Below are 16,680 nucleotides of genomic sequence, written 5' to 3'. Positions count from 1 at the left end.
GAGTTGTTGCCACCTCTCTTTTTCAGTGTTCCCATCTATGAAATGGGATAATGGTACTCCATTGCCTCGTAAAAGACACTGAGCTCTTTGCAAGACAAGTGCTAGAGAAGAGAGAGAGGCGAAGGTGGCTGTTAGAATGGGATATTTTTAAATGCTCATCTTATTACTAGTATATATTATTTGATTTAAAGGAACTAGGGGACTGTTCATTACACTCGCTAGCCCTCCTCTTGCAGGGGGTAGGCAATCCCAGCTGCACCAGCCCGGGCCCCTTCTCTCCTCCTGCCACTTTGTGCTGAGCTATGGCTGCAACAGACTGGGCCCTTTCTCCTTCCTCCCCCTTTTCCCCCTGCCTGTGGCCTAATCCCCTCTCTCTTGGCCGAGACTGTGCCAGACCTGGTTCTGCTCCTGGCAGCTGAGGAAGGCCAGGAGCAGGCTGGGGGTGCAGTGGGGCTATAATCTTGTGGGGGGGGGGGGGGGGGGGGGACGTGAGGCTGGAGCAGCAGGCAGGCGGTGGCCCGAAGCAGGTGGCAGTTCCCTGTTGTGTCGCGGAGTGTTGGCACCCAGATCTGGAAGTAGAAATGAGTTCGGAGGTGGCTGCCACCATTGCCTCCTGGCCCTCCAGGGAAGCTGAGACCAGTGGGGAGCCCCGAGCACCCCCCAGGAGAGGCTGGGGGATCCCAGCCATGGCCGCCAGTGCTTCTGATTCTGGAGAGGCTGGGGGAGGGATGATGCAGAGTGATGTGATTACATCATTCTGTCATCCCACAGAAAACATTTTTTATAGATATATAGAGAAAAGGAATTGAAGAAGCTATGTCCCAAATCTTTCACTAATCTCCGCCTGCACAATACCTGCACAGTGCCCCAATGACTTCAGTGGTTGAAGGGGTCCATGTGCATTCAACTCAGTGCAAGATTAGGATCTATGATGAATTTTAAATTATTGATCACTAATATTCTCACCATTATTGTTACTTTTATGAAAGTTTATGCTATTGTTTCTTTGATGGTATGTTTAAAATGTAAGTTAAGTTTCAATGATAATAATACAATTGCTGATGCTCCACACAAAACTTTGCAAACATTCTATTTCTCTCCTATTTCTCTATATTTGTACATCACCTAGCACATTATCACATTGTGTGGCATTGTCACAGTTCAGTACAGCTCCACCTGTATTCCCCTGTAGTCCACCAAGGTCACCCACTCTGTGTACAGGCTCCTCAGTTGTCACCTCACTTAAGCAAGACCTGTACCTCTTTCCCTCCTCACTGGAGTTTTTCCCAGCTGCAGAGTTCCCTGCCTACATTGTGATATTCCCTGCAAGCCTGATTGCCTGACCAGATAGGTGCTATTATCAAAGTACTATTATATCAAGTAACTTAATGGAGATAATAATAGTTTTCTGCTACCAGGACTATTGTGTTGTTTAATTAGTTCATGTTGGTAAAATGCTACTACATAAAGTACTAAGGTTCCCCACAAAGCACATCAAATCTGAAGCAGCTGTGGGCCTGTAGCTCTCAACTTTCTGGTTTTTAGGTTGAAAGTCTCTTGAAAGCTTTTTAAAACAGTGACAATTAAGCCCAGGTATTTGGGCTCCACTTCTTCCCTAGTATTTAGCTGAATATTCTCGCTCTCCTTCCCATGCATGCAGGCCTGTCAGTGGAGGGGGTATGGACAAATGGGGCAATTGCCTAGGGCCTGGGGCTGCCACTACTGCAGCAATGGCTGGAGCTCTACGCCCTGTAAATCCTCACGAGAGTCCCAGAAGACACACTCCAGGCAGCACTGAAGAACTGTTGGAGTGAGGCTAGCCCCCTCCTCTGTCCCTGCCCCTTCCATCTGAGCCTCCCCCCCCAGCCAGGCCCCACCCGCTCATCTTGCCCTGGAACCCAGCAATTTTATCTGCCCTTTGGCATTCATTTCATATACAGTGCACTGCAAGGAATCTTCATTAATCTTCCCTAAAATCCCAGTGCATAGTGGCGAGTAGGAGTGTCTTTCTTCTGAGGGTTGGAGAAAAACATTGTTTCCTAGACCTACCCCACAAAGCTGTCTTGCTGTAGCTAGTGCTATAGGAAGCGATTATAAAATAGGGTACCATGAACTGACCCAAGAAGCTTAATAGTTGTACTGTGATCATGGCAGCTAAACGAGCTAAACAGCTAATCCATTGTTATATGGAAGGGTCTGATCTACCAAACCCCTCACTGCCTGTTCCACCCTGTGTACTGTGGGAGGGAAGTAGTACGCATGCCCTGTTGCCTCTGCTGGCAGAGAGCTACCTTGCACTGGGGGAATTTTCAGATGGCAATTTCTATCAAGTTTAAGTCCATTTGAGCAGCACAAAGTTGACTTTGTGGTTTGGAGAATCTTATTTGTTGTCCTAATACATGTTTTCCCTCCCCATTTAGTAACAAATGCATCTTGAAACACAGCATGATGGGAACACCAACAAGTATAAGGCCGCTTAATAATGTAGCATCTGGATTTTCACTAAAACCTTGCCAACTGTCTCAAACAGGTAACAATTTGGATTTTTACTGATTTAACTTAGAGTGAAAGGAAATGGGATGATATGACGTCATGTGTACACGAGTCATATCCATGACATAGAAAGACAGTTGTATCAACTCATTCCTTTTTTTAGACACTGTAACTAGTAATCTCAGTCAGCAAACTTCAAACAGATTCTGACTCGTAACTTTCCTCTCTTGTCATTGCTATGGGATATCCCTTCTGAGATAAAGATCTAAACATTTTGCTCTTCTAGATGGAGTTTTACCTTACAATTTTTCTAAGTCAGAAGATTGGGAATATATTATAGTTTGCTGCTTCATATTATGTGCAGTGTACCCACAGGGTGTTGCTCCAAAAGTGCTTAAGTCAACATAATTTGCAGCATTAAAGGGTGTGAAAAAACTAGCCTCCAAGCAACATAAGTTGCATAGACTTAAAGTGCTCATCCACACTGTGTTATGTAGACAGGAGAAACTCTCACCTGACACTGGCTTTCCCTTCTTATTGAGGTGGAGTAATTATGTTGATGGGAAAGCGCTCTCCCATTGGCATAGCTTGTTTTACCAGATACACTACGGTGGCGTCGCTGTGATTATGTAGTACAGTGGATTAGCTGTTGGAGACTTTAAAAGCAAGCATAGCACTGACCAGAGAATGCTTTCTGTAGGCAGCCTGTTTTTAAGCCTAATGTACCATTTGAGTCTGTTCCTAAAATCCAGGCAAAATTCTCAGATCTGCAGGCTAAGGGTATGTCTAAACTACATGGCTCTGTCGACGGAGCCATGTAGATTAGTGTACTCGAAAAAGGAAAATGAAGTGGCAATTTAAATAATCGTCGCTTCATTTACATCAAAATGGCTGCCGTGCTGTGCCGATCAGCTGTTTGGCGTCACAGCACGGTAGTCTGGACACTCCGCGTTCGACAAGGGAAGCCCTTGTCGACTGCCCTAGTAAACCTTATTCTATGAGGCATAATGGGGCAGTTGACAAGGGAAGTCCAGATTACCGCGCTGTGCTGTCAAACAGCTGATCGGCACAGTACGGCAGCCATTTTGATGTAAATGAAGTGGTGATTATTTAAATCGCCGCTTCATTTCCCTATGTCTAGAAACCTCATCTACATGGCTCCGTCGATGGAGCCATGTAGTCTAGACATACCCTTAGATTCTGGGTATTATTCTATCCTGTTCTTGATTGTAACATTCTGCTTCATCATTTTCCTTATCTCTCTCGTCCTCATATTGTCTGGCACTCTTCTCTCTTTTGTCCTCCTCCTTCATGTGCTATCTTAGTTCACAGTTCACAGATTCATAGATCACAAGACCAGATGGGATTTCTGATAATCTATCTATACAGAACTCCTGTATGAGAGACCATAGAACTTCCTTCACTAGAAAACTCTCTTACTAATTCTAACACCATTTTGCCCATCTTGATCAGTCTGTTATTTGTCTTTTTCTGTACTGGAATGGCTCTGCTAGTCCCATTATTAAAATATTATCTGGAGATGATCTCAAAAATAGTGTAATCCACCTCTTCATAATATTAATCTGAGCAATGATGACACTTAAATGCAGAAGATAATGAAAAGGAAGTATGGAGTAAGGGTACAAATAATAGAGAAGATGTTAAGAGGTATCATGAGTACTCATACCAACTATACAGAAGTAGCAACTAAGGAATGACCTTTTACATTGTCCAGTTTTAGTTTATATTAGATAGACACACATGCACACACATGAATATGGAAGAAATTCTACTGACATTTCTACTGACAAAAATGAGAAAAAAATTGAGACCAATTTGAAATCTTATCAAAAGAATTGCATGAGTTATTGTAGTTGTGATGTCACAAAAAATAGGTATCACATCTGTTCTGAAATCAAACTAATAAATATATTTGTATTTTTTGTTTTGTTTCTTGAAATGAATGAAAATGAAGGCATTCAGAGATATCTTTTTAAGATTTTTATAAAAATATGATTTCTTATTAAAATCTTGTGATATCCTTCAAACACAGGGGAAAACTAATAATGCTTGTACATAAATGCATCCCAATATTCTGATATCAGAAATAACTAGAGTTTAGATAATTTCTTCTTCTTTTATACAGATTGTCGTTTGGACATTTTTCAACACACAGAATTTTCAGGAATTAATCTTACAAGTGTTTTCAGCCCAGATACATTAGTATGTCGAACAACTTGTACTTATTATCCAAGATGCTTATTCTTTACCTTTTTTACCAGTGAATGGAAAGTAAAAACTCAAAGGTGAATATAATAGTTAATTTTTAAAATTCTGATGAGAAATATTAAAATACTTATGTCCATTTTAATAACAAACAATAAAAGTTCTATTAACATAGCTAAGGAAATGCTCATTAAAAGGTAATGCTCAGTAAAGTATAGCTTTATGCATGTTTTATTCATATGTGTAGGTATCAAAGGGGACAGTTAATCTCTCAAAGGATCAGGTTCTTTCTTCTGATGTGCACAGGGAGCTGTTATTGAAATCACTTATCTAGAGACCTGTACCATAAAAGTCAATCAGGAAATACCTATCAAAAAGGGAATAATCTTCCTATTATCCAAAATAATCAAAATGTGAACCCTTATCAATTTTTTAAAACAGGTTTCTGAAGCTAATCCCTCTATTTAGGCTTCAGAGCCCGAGCTCCAGTCCAAGCCGCAATTTTAAAGCTCTATCTTCACAGCTATTTTTTGAGCACTAGTGAAAACCCCAGTTGCCCAAGGCTGTCAATCCAAATGGGGCAAGTTGGTGCTACAAGTGGTGTAGACATATGCATAGAGTGTATGTGAAAAAAAACTGTTGAAGTTGCCATTTGAAGGGTGCATGTGCGGACCGATGAACAATACTTGTGACGGACCGGACCGGGTCAGGGCACAGCTGAGGGCGTCTGCTCAGGGCGAATTGCTCAAATTCGGGGCTCCTTATAGCCCCCAGACTGGAGACCCTCCCAAATAGGGTACAAACCAGTCCCACAGAGCACTTCATCTGCCTGCCTGAAGCCTCATGAGCAAAACCTCTCTGACACTCCAGCAATATCCGTGCCCCAGATGGTCCTGGGCCTCAGACACAGGTGAAGGGTTTTAGAACCCAATCCCACCTTCCCGAACAAGTTCTGTCCGGTTCCAAGAAACCATCCACAGATCCCCGGTCAATTTACCCTCTCAACCTTACCCACAAGCTCACGCTGAGCCAGTCTTTTAGAATCTATGGTCTAAAGGTTTATTATTACCAGAAAGAAAAGCATGGGAGTAAGGTTGTTAAAGTATCATACATTACATGCATCAAATCTCCCAGTTCTCAATACAGGCTCGCAGCAGAGATGTTATAACTGCTAGCTTAAAATTATTTGGTGAACATCCTACGTCAGGATGAGTCCACAGTTCTTTCCGGCTCTTCAATCCCTGCACTGCTGCCTCTGGGATGAAGGGCTGAGCTGAGCACCAAGATGGAGTCGGCCACATGGCATATTTATACCCCCTCCTGGCTTCGTCCAAGCTGGAGGGAGTCACATGGCCAGTGGCCAGGTGTGTTTTGACCTCCAGAGGTCCATTGTTCCCTGGAACTTTGTTCATTAGCATGCCCATGGGCAAACATTCTTGACCCATTGCTCTTTCAAGAGACTCTTTCAGCATCAACACAGAGTACATATTTATAACTTCACACACAGACATTATACAGGTATATGACGAGCATATACAGAATCAGTAGAAAGTAAGCTTTTGTTTGACACCTGGCCCCCTTTGTACCAACTTTTGGGACAAACACCCCTGCCCCGGAGTGAAGCAGTGATCTGGCTGCTCCCCTTAAAATCCAGTAACATGACAATACTGTTTTGGAAACTCCTGCTTCGGGCACACAGCACATATGGTAATCTTCATTGGAATACAGGCAGGGACCACAGGTCTTAAAAGTACCCACCTCTTTCCTTGCAAAGCAAAGGCTGTGGATAACTTAAACTCACCCTTTGTTCATAAACAGTATTACCTTGCAGTTTTGAATTGCATAACTGCATGCCATTTCACAAAACACTGCCATGCACTTTTTTCTAGCACTTTAGCTGTTGAAACATGGAACCTTAGAGTTCTCTTGGTGTCTTTTTATATGGAATTATTTTTGCAAAAATGTAAGACAACATATAAACATATGAAGGAGTGTACCTTGCTAGGACTTCGATGTGCTTCTGTTTTGCAAACCCTTGGTAATGACAGGCCAGATCCTCAACTGGTACAGTGCAGTGCTTTGCCAATTTGTACAATGGCTAAATTCCCTAGAGCCAGATTAGGTCACACTAAATTGCACACACTGGGAAAAGGGGGAGATTTAGTTTTGCACCTCAGTGTTATGACATGTTCAGTGATTTAATACTATTGTAAACTTTTCTTTTAGAAATCTTTGTCTTCTTAAGACCTCAAGAAGTGGGGTACCAGGTGACCGTGTAGAAAGAGAAAATGCTATGTCTGGTTTTAGTCTTCTAAACTGCAGAAGATCTTTACCCGGTAAAGCATGTGTTACAATAAAAAACATCGTCAATTTCAAATGATTAATTTCAATAAGCAATAGAAAATTAGTCTGAGAATGGAATACCAGTGAAGGGTGTTGATTTATTGACATATGCAATGTTAATGCTTTACAGCCTGCCATTCCCGCACTTACATTGACACACACTTTTTGGGAGATGAATTGAACGTTACCTATGTTAAAGGAGACAAAGTTTGTCAGCAAGTTTGTACCAACACAGTCCGCTGCCAGTTTTTTACTTATTCATGCAACAAGGAAGAGTAAGATTTGTTTTTAACATTTTAAAGTTCGCTGAAGAAGTCATACAGCAAGAATGTTAGGTAAAAATTATAACTTAATCTATATATTAATTTTGTTGACAGTAAATGCAAATGCTACTTGAGAATGTCCTCAAATGGATCCCCAACTGGAATAGTGCATGAGAAAGGAAAGATCTCTGGCTACACATTAAGGTTATGTAAAAGAAAAGCCAGCACTGGTAAGCAAAAATTCATTTAATAAAGTTTTGCTGAATTAATGGACAAAATTCCTTGATGGGGGTATAGCTCCATAGACATCAATATGAGTAAATGTAATTACTGCTATTGCTCACATACATGCTATCTACTCCCATCAATAGTCCTACAAACTGTTATACCACAAGAGTAGGAGTGGCAGCATCTGGTGGTAAATATTATGCAAGGCATTAAAACAATAGATTTACACTGAGATCATACACATAAAGAGATGAAAAATCAGTAGGTATCATCTTTCCTCTTAGTACTTAGCCGATGCTCTAGAAATTCTACTGGGGGTGAAATGTTTCTAACATACAGTTCGTATGTCATTTGCAGAACCCTTTCAGACCTTTTGGGATACAAACTGCTAAATAAAGCTGTATGGCCTTTTAATTCTTTCTGTAGTGTGCATGCAGCCACCAAAACAAGGTGAAAGAGTTGTTGGAGGGACAGTCTCTTCCCTTGGTGAATGGCCCTGGCAAGTGAGTTTGCAAGTCAAGTCATCTACTCAGAAACATTTCTGTGGAGGGTCAATAATCAGCAACCAGTGGATTCTAACAGCTGCACATTGCATTGATAAGTGAGTACTGCTTATACAGACATGAATTAGAGTAAGATCTTTCTGACACCATGTGAAGTCTCACTTGACACCTGTCTTTCAAAAAATATGTATAAAGAGCAAAAATGAAGAATAGGGAGGAAGCAACTGTTTTAATGAAACCAACAGGTAAGATTTTTTTTAAAGCAGAAAATTCAGGTTCTCATAACAACTGGCACTCTGCAACATGTTGAGTTTTGGTTTGCTTCAGCACAGCATCACAATATGGGCACTGTTATTTCATATAAGACGACATTTCCTTAGCAATATTTTCAGATATTTATAATGCCTTTAAAAAAACCCCAACCTGAAAACACCCATGCTTGTTTTCAGCTCAATGGTGTATTTCACTGGAAAATGTTGTTAAGTTCTGTGTGACTACTGTATCGAGATTGTGAAAAAATGTATTTTTCACAAAAATTTTTTTTCCAAAAGATGTACTCTGATGCCTTTTACTGAAGACAAGATTTGTCATAGACTTAAGACATCAAGGGAAATTGTTATCTTTGACATGTTTAAAGAAATTTTGCCTATTGATAAAATATTGAATAATTCCATAGTGTTGAATGTGAATGGTATGCTAATCCTCTGGGGTTGCTCTAATCTGTTCTAACCTATGACACCTGGAAATAGCCCCTAGGATCTGGTTGGAAATAGAATCCAGCAGCATTATAGCTATCTGCTTTTCTCCTCATAGCACCCCCCCCCCCCAACTTTGGCTATGAGACATAGGAACTAGCTCTTTGCTAACTGAGGATTCTACCATGCTAAGGGAATTCTCAGACAGTAAGTTCTGGTCAATTTCCATTCTGTTTTTGAGCAGTGCCCCTCAGAGATTCTGGCCAACTCCATTTAAAACTTCCTGGAAACAGGGACTTACTTTATAACTAATCTCTAGAGTATAATTACTCGGATGTTATATTTGAAATGCTCCAGTTTAAGTGACTCATTGTAGCTTGTCCCTCTTCTAAAATTTCTTTGCAAGAATAAGTTTTTATGTTCTATTAGTTAGTGATTTGTAAAACTACCCTGGAATTTAGTGTAGCCAGCAAATACCGAATGCTGCAGTATATAGAAACATACCTTTAACGGTTGACAAATTTTTGAGTGTGCATGAAACCATTAATATTTTGGAAACTGGATATTCAGCTGCTCCCTTTGCCTCATTGTGTTTACATTTTTTAAAAGCAGCTAATCCTGTCCATTACTGATAAAAGTGCTGTCTCTGTATACTGCCCCAGAGCTGTGGGAACCATGCTGTATAGGAAGAAGATAACAGGTGACAGGCCCAAAAGAAAGATAGCATTGATCCAGAAACATGGGCACCTTTAGTCACATGGAACTCAGAATCAGTCACTTTACTCTGAAAGTTGTCTTAGGAAAGGCTGTCAAACTCTGGCCCAGAATGACAAGTCCAGTGGTATAAAGATTATTTTTATATGCATGGTATCAAAAGTTTATAGGAGTAGAAACTAATCAATATTTTAAAAGACAAGAGGGCACTCTATTAAAAAAAATAACTGTACTAGGTTGATGGTAAATTAGTTAACTGATATTTGCCAGTTCATATATAAACTGTTAGTAGAATATCAATTTAAAATCATTTATATTACTTAATGTATGCACTTACTGAACTTATAACAATGACTTAATAATATAATATCGAAATCAAATATTCTCAAAGTCACTAGTACATGCACTCATATGAAATTTGAATCTAGAAATGAGTGGGAATTTTTCATATTACTTTATACAATTACGTTTTCTCCCTCTATCTTTACAGTAAAATTTTAGTGAAAAGAGTCATCTTTATATTAGATGTATCCTTGAATATAGTCTACTGGAATTTACATTTCCAATTCTACTTTGCCAAATAAAAATGGTACACTGAAGTCTATGGGAAGACTTTTGGACCAGCCCCTTAGAAAGAAAATAAGGAGAGAAGAGAATTCTATATCTATATCTATATCTATATCTATATCTATATCTATATCTATATCTATATATAGGGCTAGAACATAAGAACGGCCGTACTGAGTCAGATCAAAGGTCCATCTAGCCCAGTAGCCTGTCTGCCAACAGTGGCCCGCACCAGGTACCCCAGAGAGGGTTGACTGAAGACAGTGATCAAGTGATTTGTCACCTGCCATCCTTCTCCAGCCTCTGACAAACAGAGGCCAGGGACACCATTTTTATCCCCTGGCTAATAGCCTTTTATGGACCTAACCTCCAGGAAATTATCTAGCTTCTCTTTAAACTCTGTATAGTCCTAGCCTTCACAGCCTCCTCTGGCAAGGAGTTCCACAGGTTGACTACATGCTGTGTGAAGAAGAACTTCCTTTTATTAGTTTTAAACCTGCTACCCATTAACTTCATTTGGTGTTCTCTAGTTCTTCTATTATGGGAACTAAAATAATTTTTCTTTATTCGCCCTCTCCACACCACTCATGATTTTATATACATCTATCATATCCCCCCTCAGTCTCCACTTTTCTAAACTGAAAAGTCCCAGTCATTTTAACCTCTCTTCATATGGGACCCATTCCAAACCCCTAATCATTTTAGTTGCCCTTTTCTGAACCCTTTCCAAGGCCAAAATATCTTTTTTAAGGTGAGGAGACCACATCTGTACACAATATTCAAGATGTGGTCATACCGTAGTTTTATGCAGGGGCAGTAAGATATTCTGGGTCTTATTTTCTATCCCTTTCTTAATAATTCCCAGCATCCTATTTGCCTTTTTGACCACCACTGCACACTGTGTGGAAGTTTTCAGAGAACTGTCCACAATAACTCCAAGATCTCTTTCCTGATTTGTCATAGCAAAATTAGCCCCCATCATACTGTGTGTATAGTTGGGGTTATTTTTCCCGATGTGCATTACTTCACACTTATCCACATTCAATTTCATTTGCCATTTTGTTGCTCACTCACTCAGTTTGGTGAGATCTTTTTGGAGTCCCTCACAGTCTGCTTCTGTCTTGACTATCCTAAACAGTTTGGTATCATCCACACACTTTACCACCTCACTGCTTACCCCTTTCTCCAGATCATTTATGAATACGTTGAAAACGATTGGTCCCAGGACTGACCCTTGGGGGATACCACTAGTTACCCCTCTCCATTCTGAAAATTTACCATTTATTCCTACCCTTTGTTTCCTGTCTTTTAACCAGTTCTCAATCCAAGAAAGGACCTTCCCTCTTATCCCATGGCCATGTAATTTACACAAGAGCCTTTGGTGAGGGACCTTGTCAAAGGCTTTCTGAAAATCTAAGTATACTATATCTACTGGATCCCCCTTGTCTGCATGTTTGTTAACACCTTCAAAGAACTCTAGGGGTATGTCTACACTACCCCACTAGTTTGAACTAGCGGGGTAATGTAGGCATACCGCACTTGCAAATGAAGCCCGGGATTTGAATTTCCCGGGCTTCATTTGCATAAGCGGGGAGCCGCCATTTTTAAAACCCCGCTGGTTCGAACCCCGTGAAATGAAATGAGGAGTAACGGTAGTTCGAACTAGTTCGTGCCCCGTGTAGCCGCGCTGCACGGGGTTTGAACCAGCGGGGTTTTAAAAATGGCGGCTCCCCGCTTATGCAAATGAAGCCCGGGAAATTCAAATCCCGGGCTTCATTTGCAAGTGCGGTATGCCTACATTACCCTCCTAGTTCGAACTAGGAGGGTAGTGTAGACATACCCTCATAGATTAGTAAGACAGGATTTCCCTTTACAGAAACCATGTTGACTTTTGTCCAATAAATTATGTTCTTCTACGTGCTTCACAATTTTATTCTTTACTATTGTTTCAACTAATTTGCCCGGTAATGAAGTTAGACTTACTTCGGTACTGAAGTTAGGCTCAACAATTAATGTAATCTACTCGCGCGTGGCGAGTAGATTACAAGCAGGCATGGCCATGCAGCATGGTGTGCGCATGCACAGCGTGTGGAACCGCGTGGTTGGCAAGCAGGGCTCGCTGCCGCTTGGCGAGCCCTGTGTGTGTGTGTATATATATAATATATGTGTGTGTGTGTATGTATAAACAGAAGGGGGAGCTAGAAAGAAGATGAAAAAGTATCTGGAAGAATGAGAATGGGAATAAAAAAGAGAGGGAAAGCTGATATAAAGATAGGAATATAAATGAGAAGAGGAACAGGAGAAATGCAGAGCAGAGGAGAGGGAAGAGCTGAATCTCTTTTAAGTTTGACACTATGAAATACAACAATGGAAAGATTGGCATCATTTCTCTCTTCTGTGCACCCAGAGATCATTGAAAATGTTGGCATCTGCAAACAATATGAAATGGTGAAATTATGTGAACCTGAGATTGCTTGTTTGTCTTTTTCTTTTAGTCTTGAGATTCCCAACCTTTGGCGTGTTTATGCTGGCATTTTAAAACTATCAGAAATAAAGGAGGACACACCTTTCTTCAGAGTCCAAGAGATTGTTATTCACCCTCAATATGTGATCGCAGAGACTGGATATGACATTGCCTTAATGAAACTTGATAGGTCCATGAATTTTACTGGTACATAGTAGTAAAATTACATTATAGTAAAATTACATTATAGTAATTTACAGTAAATTACTGTACTGTAAATTACATTATAGTAAAATTATTTATCTGAATTTGGAAGCCTGGCAAGACGACCTCATTGTAATTTTTCAGGACTGCTGTGCATTAAGCCAGGTTTCCTTTACTCAAATACACAACTGATGGGTTTAAAGGGGAATCAGAAACTGGGAATGGCTGAGAGGGGATGAATCACTTGATGGTTAATTGTTCTGTTAATTCCCTCTGGGGCATCTCAAGTTGGAAGACAAGATACTAGGCTAAATGGATCATTGGTTTCACCCGGGCTATGTCTACACTATGCGTTTTTTCTGGGATACTATACGTATCCCGGAAAAACTCCACCACATCCAGAGAATGCGTCTGCTCTTCAGCTTTTTTTTGCGGAAGATCAAACGTGCCCTTTTGGAAGGCCTGTCTTCCTCCTCCCATGAGGAAGAAGGGCTCTTCCAAAAGAGGAGGCTTTTCCAAATTTTGCTCAGTGTAGATGCGGAGCGTAATTTGTGTACCTTTTTCCAATAGAGCATTGTAATGCAGACATAGCCCCTGTGTGAGTGTGTGAGCATTCTTATGTTCTTATGAGTCTCAACCTTAAACAGGAACCTGTCCACCTTAAACAGGAGCATAGGGGCACTGTACAGTGTGCAGAGAGAAAGCCTAAGGAGAAGAATAGCATCAGGACATCAATGAATAGCATCAGAACCTTGATGTTAAATCTTTCTTCCGACTAAACTAATATTTTAACAACATTTTTAGATTTACAATGGCCCGTATGCTTGCCATCAAAAGAAGAAAGAAATACTGTTTATACGAACTGCTGGGTGACCGGATGGGGTTACACAAAAGAACAAGGTACAGACATTTATTTAACCCATGAATACCTATCTTTCCAAGGATAACCTGTGAATAGGAATTGAGGCTGCATCTACTCAGAGAATCTGTGCACATGAATAAGATGATTCCTAATCTATAGAATGACTCTTTGGATTTATACTGTATGCAGTGTGTTTTAGAAGCCTTACTGTTTTTACAACTCTGAGTGCAATTCACTACTTCTTGTGTTACTTCACAGTGTATGCTCAGTGAATTCCCAACAAGTCACAAAAACACCTGACATTTACTGATAAAAATGTGATAATGAGGTAAATGATGTCAATTTGCTGGTACGTAGGATATCCATGACATAGTACATTCATCTAGCTACATCTAGGACTTGGTCCTTCAAATACCTAAGTATTTAGAAAAAAAATATTTCACATAGAGCTATATTGAGAACCCCTTCCTCACCCTAACGAGCAGTTATTCAAGTTAATATTTCCCCTAAATCCAGTGGGACTGCTGCAGACCATTGTGAGGAGATGGTTTACAATCTAGCCTGTTGACTCAAGATACTTCAACAAACCTCCACTGTCATGGCAGGAAATCGGGTGAGGGATATGTTAAATAAGTGAATTAACTATTTTGAAATAAGATATTTCAAATTAACGCTGTAGTGTAGACATACCCATAGAGATAGCACGTCTATATTATGGAAGCCTTCCTCGGACTAATTTTGAGGCTTCCCAGTAGTGTAGACATGCTATTTCGAAATAAGCTATTCCGGAATAACTATTCTAGAATAGCTTATTCCAAAATAACTGCGCAGTGTAGATGCAGCCTTTCAGCAAAAACAATGAGGAGCACTAGGGCACCTTAAAAAAAAGATTTATTTTGGCATAAGCCCACAATAGCCAAATACATTTCTTACTCTTTAAGGTGCCACAGAACTCCTTGCTGATTTTGCTTATTTCAATGTTACATGTGTCACTTTTGGTTTTATTAGCGGCACATTCTTCTTTCACATTGTGATGAACAGATTCAGGGATAAGGTGTTTTTAAAGAAAATTATATCATGGACTTTGTTACAGTTATTGTCACCAGGCAACCACTATAATATAACCCCAATTTCTTTTAAGCTCCATATAAAAAGTTTGACTAAAGTCACTAAAGTCACAAGAAGCCCAGCAGGCTTGCAGTGAGCCAGGGGGTAGGGTGCGAGGTTGATGGGCAGAGGCCAAGCCAGGGGAGGAGAAGAGAGGGGGAGCTGGGAAGGGGTCGCGGGACAGTAGGTGGGGGGGGGGGGGTTCACAGGCAGGGGAGTTGCAGAGGAGAGAACACAGGTGGGGGGGCACAGGCGTGAGGAGTTGTGGGGGGGGGACAGGATGGGGGTGGCCGGCCAGGGAGGGCACACAAGTGGGGGGGGCGCACTCACTTGAAGGTGAATAAGCAGCCCTCCAGGAAGTGTCCCAGCAGGGTTGCAGTGGGCCAGGACAGCTGCTGGTGGCAGCAGCGGGATGCGCCCAGAGCAGGGCAGCAACAGTGGCAGGCAGGCAGTGCGGGGTTGGGTCACAGCCAATCCACATGCTGCTCCCCGGCTCTCCGCCAGCTCAGTCAGGAACTTCCAGGCTGGAGGCAGGGGGGGCACCTCGCTAGCTCTGCAACCCCCCTGCCGTGGGCCCCCGGCTGGCACGAACCCGGTAGAGGTTTCTCTACCACAGACAGTCCCCGTGGCCGGTCCCACCGCCTGCCTACAACACACTGGCTCAGAATCCTGGAGGCCAAGTCCTTCATGTGCTGCCAGAGCTGGGGGGGGGGGGGGGGGGCAGGGAGAGCCCTTCGGCCGACCCGTGAGCGAGGCAGCAGGTGGGAGCTGCCCCCAGGCGTGGGGCCGCCGCGTGGGCTCAGAGCAGCTGCAGAGACAGCGGCGGGAGAGGTGTGCACAGGCCAGGGTAGCATGGCCGCCGCTGCCCCCTGCGTAACGGGGTCAGCTTGAGAGGAGTCCCTGGGTGCCAGCACCATCCTCAGCCCAGCTTCCCCGCCTTGCCCAGGCTCCTTTGCTCAGGACCAGTCCCGTCCTCTTCCCCTCTCCCTCCGCGCCCCTCTCCGGGCTGAAAGCAGCCACCACAGCTCCAGAGCTGGCTGGGGCATAGCTCCTCCATCCCCATGGCAAAGTGGGGCCCGGCATTGTCAGGGGCAGCTGCTTACTTGGAAATGCCTCCCCTGGCAATGTGCTGCCCCAAGCACCTGCTTGATTTGCTGGTGCCTAGAGCCGGCCCTGCTGGTGAGGTCACATCTGGAGTATTGTGTCCAGTTCTGGGCCCCCCACTACAAAAAGGATGTGGACGCATTGGAGAGGGTCCAGTGGAGGGCAATCAGAATGATTAGGGGGCTGGAGCATATGACCTATGAGGAGAGGCTGAGGGAGTTGGGTCTATTTAGTTTGCAGAAGCAAAGAGTGAGGGGGGATTTGATAGCAGCCTTCAACTTCCTGAAGGGAGGTTCCAAAGAGGATGGAGAGAGGCTGTTCTCAGTAGTGACAGATGGCAGAACAAGGAGCAACGGACTCAAGCTGTGGTGGGAGAGGTCCAAGTTGGATATTAGGAAAATCTATTTCACTAGGAGGGTAGTGAAGCACTGGAATGGGTTACTTAGGAAAGCAGTGGAGTCTCCATCCCTAGAGGTGTTTAAGTCTTGGTTTGACAAAGCCCTGGCTGGGTTGATTTAGTTGGGATTGGTCCTGCCTAGAGCAGGGGGCTGGACTTGATGACCTACTGAGGTCTTTTCCAGCTCTATGGTTCTATGATTCTATGATCTGAAATGCATGTTTTCAATATGCATGATTTCACCCACCTTTCTAATCAAATTTGAGACCTAATGTTTAATAAGACGTTTGATGAATTGACACAAATTTAGATTCCTTCTAGTCTAATGACTGAGGAACTGCTTCTCACTGCTTTCATGTTCAATGCATGCATATATCTGCATGTGTTTAAATAGCAGGGTTGTGTGCACCACAGCTGTTGCAACTGAAGACTCTAGATGCTACTGTGATTCAAATGCATGATTATAAATGATATCCAATGCTCACATCACAACTACTTACTTTCAAAGGC

General features: G+C 42.3%; 1 protein-coding gene across 1 annotated transcript in view; it reads left to right on the top strand.

Moving 5' to 3' along the window:
* LOC102455335 (coagulation factor XI) overlaps nucleotides 1–16,680 on the top strand; it is a 35,403-nt gene that overhangs the window by 15,125 nt on the left and 3,598 nt on the right. The window contains exons 6-13 of the mRNA XM_006128454.5: nucleotides 2,421–2,530; nucleotides 4,640–4,799; nucleotides 6,946–7,055; nucleotides 7,193–7,337; nucleotides 7,440–7,555; nucleotides 7,980–8,154; nucleotides 12,528–12,703; nucleotides 13,505–13,600. Of these exons, the coding sequence (XP_006128516.3) occupies nucleotides 2,421–2,530; nucleotides 4,640–4,799; nucleotides 6,946–7,055; nucleotides 7,193–7,337; nucleotides 7,440–7,555; nucleotides 7,980–8,154; nucleotides 12,528–12,703; nucleotides 13,505–13,600 (1,088 nt within the window). The remainder of the gene's footprint in view (nucleotides 1–2,420; nucleotides 2,531–4,639; nucleotides 4,800–6,945; nucleotides 7,056–7,192; nucleotides 7,338–7,439; nucleotides 7,556–7,979; nucleotides 8,155–12,527; nucleotides 12,704–13,504; nucleotides 13,601–16,680) is intronic.

This window comes from Pelodiscus sinensis, chromosome 4, assembly GCF_052426305.1.
Source record: "Pelodiscus sinensis isolate ZL-2025 chromosome 4, ASM5242630v1, whole genome shotgun sequence".
Classification (NCBI taxonomy): domain Eukaryota; kingdom Metazoa; phylum Chordata; order Testudines; family Trionychidae; genus Pelodiscus; species Pelodiscus sinensis.
The sequence above is the reverse complement of the archived record's forward strand: the minus strand, read 5'-3'. Positions and strand labels throughout refer to the sequence as shown.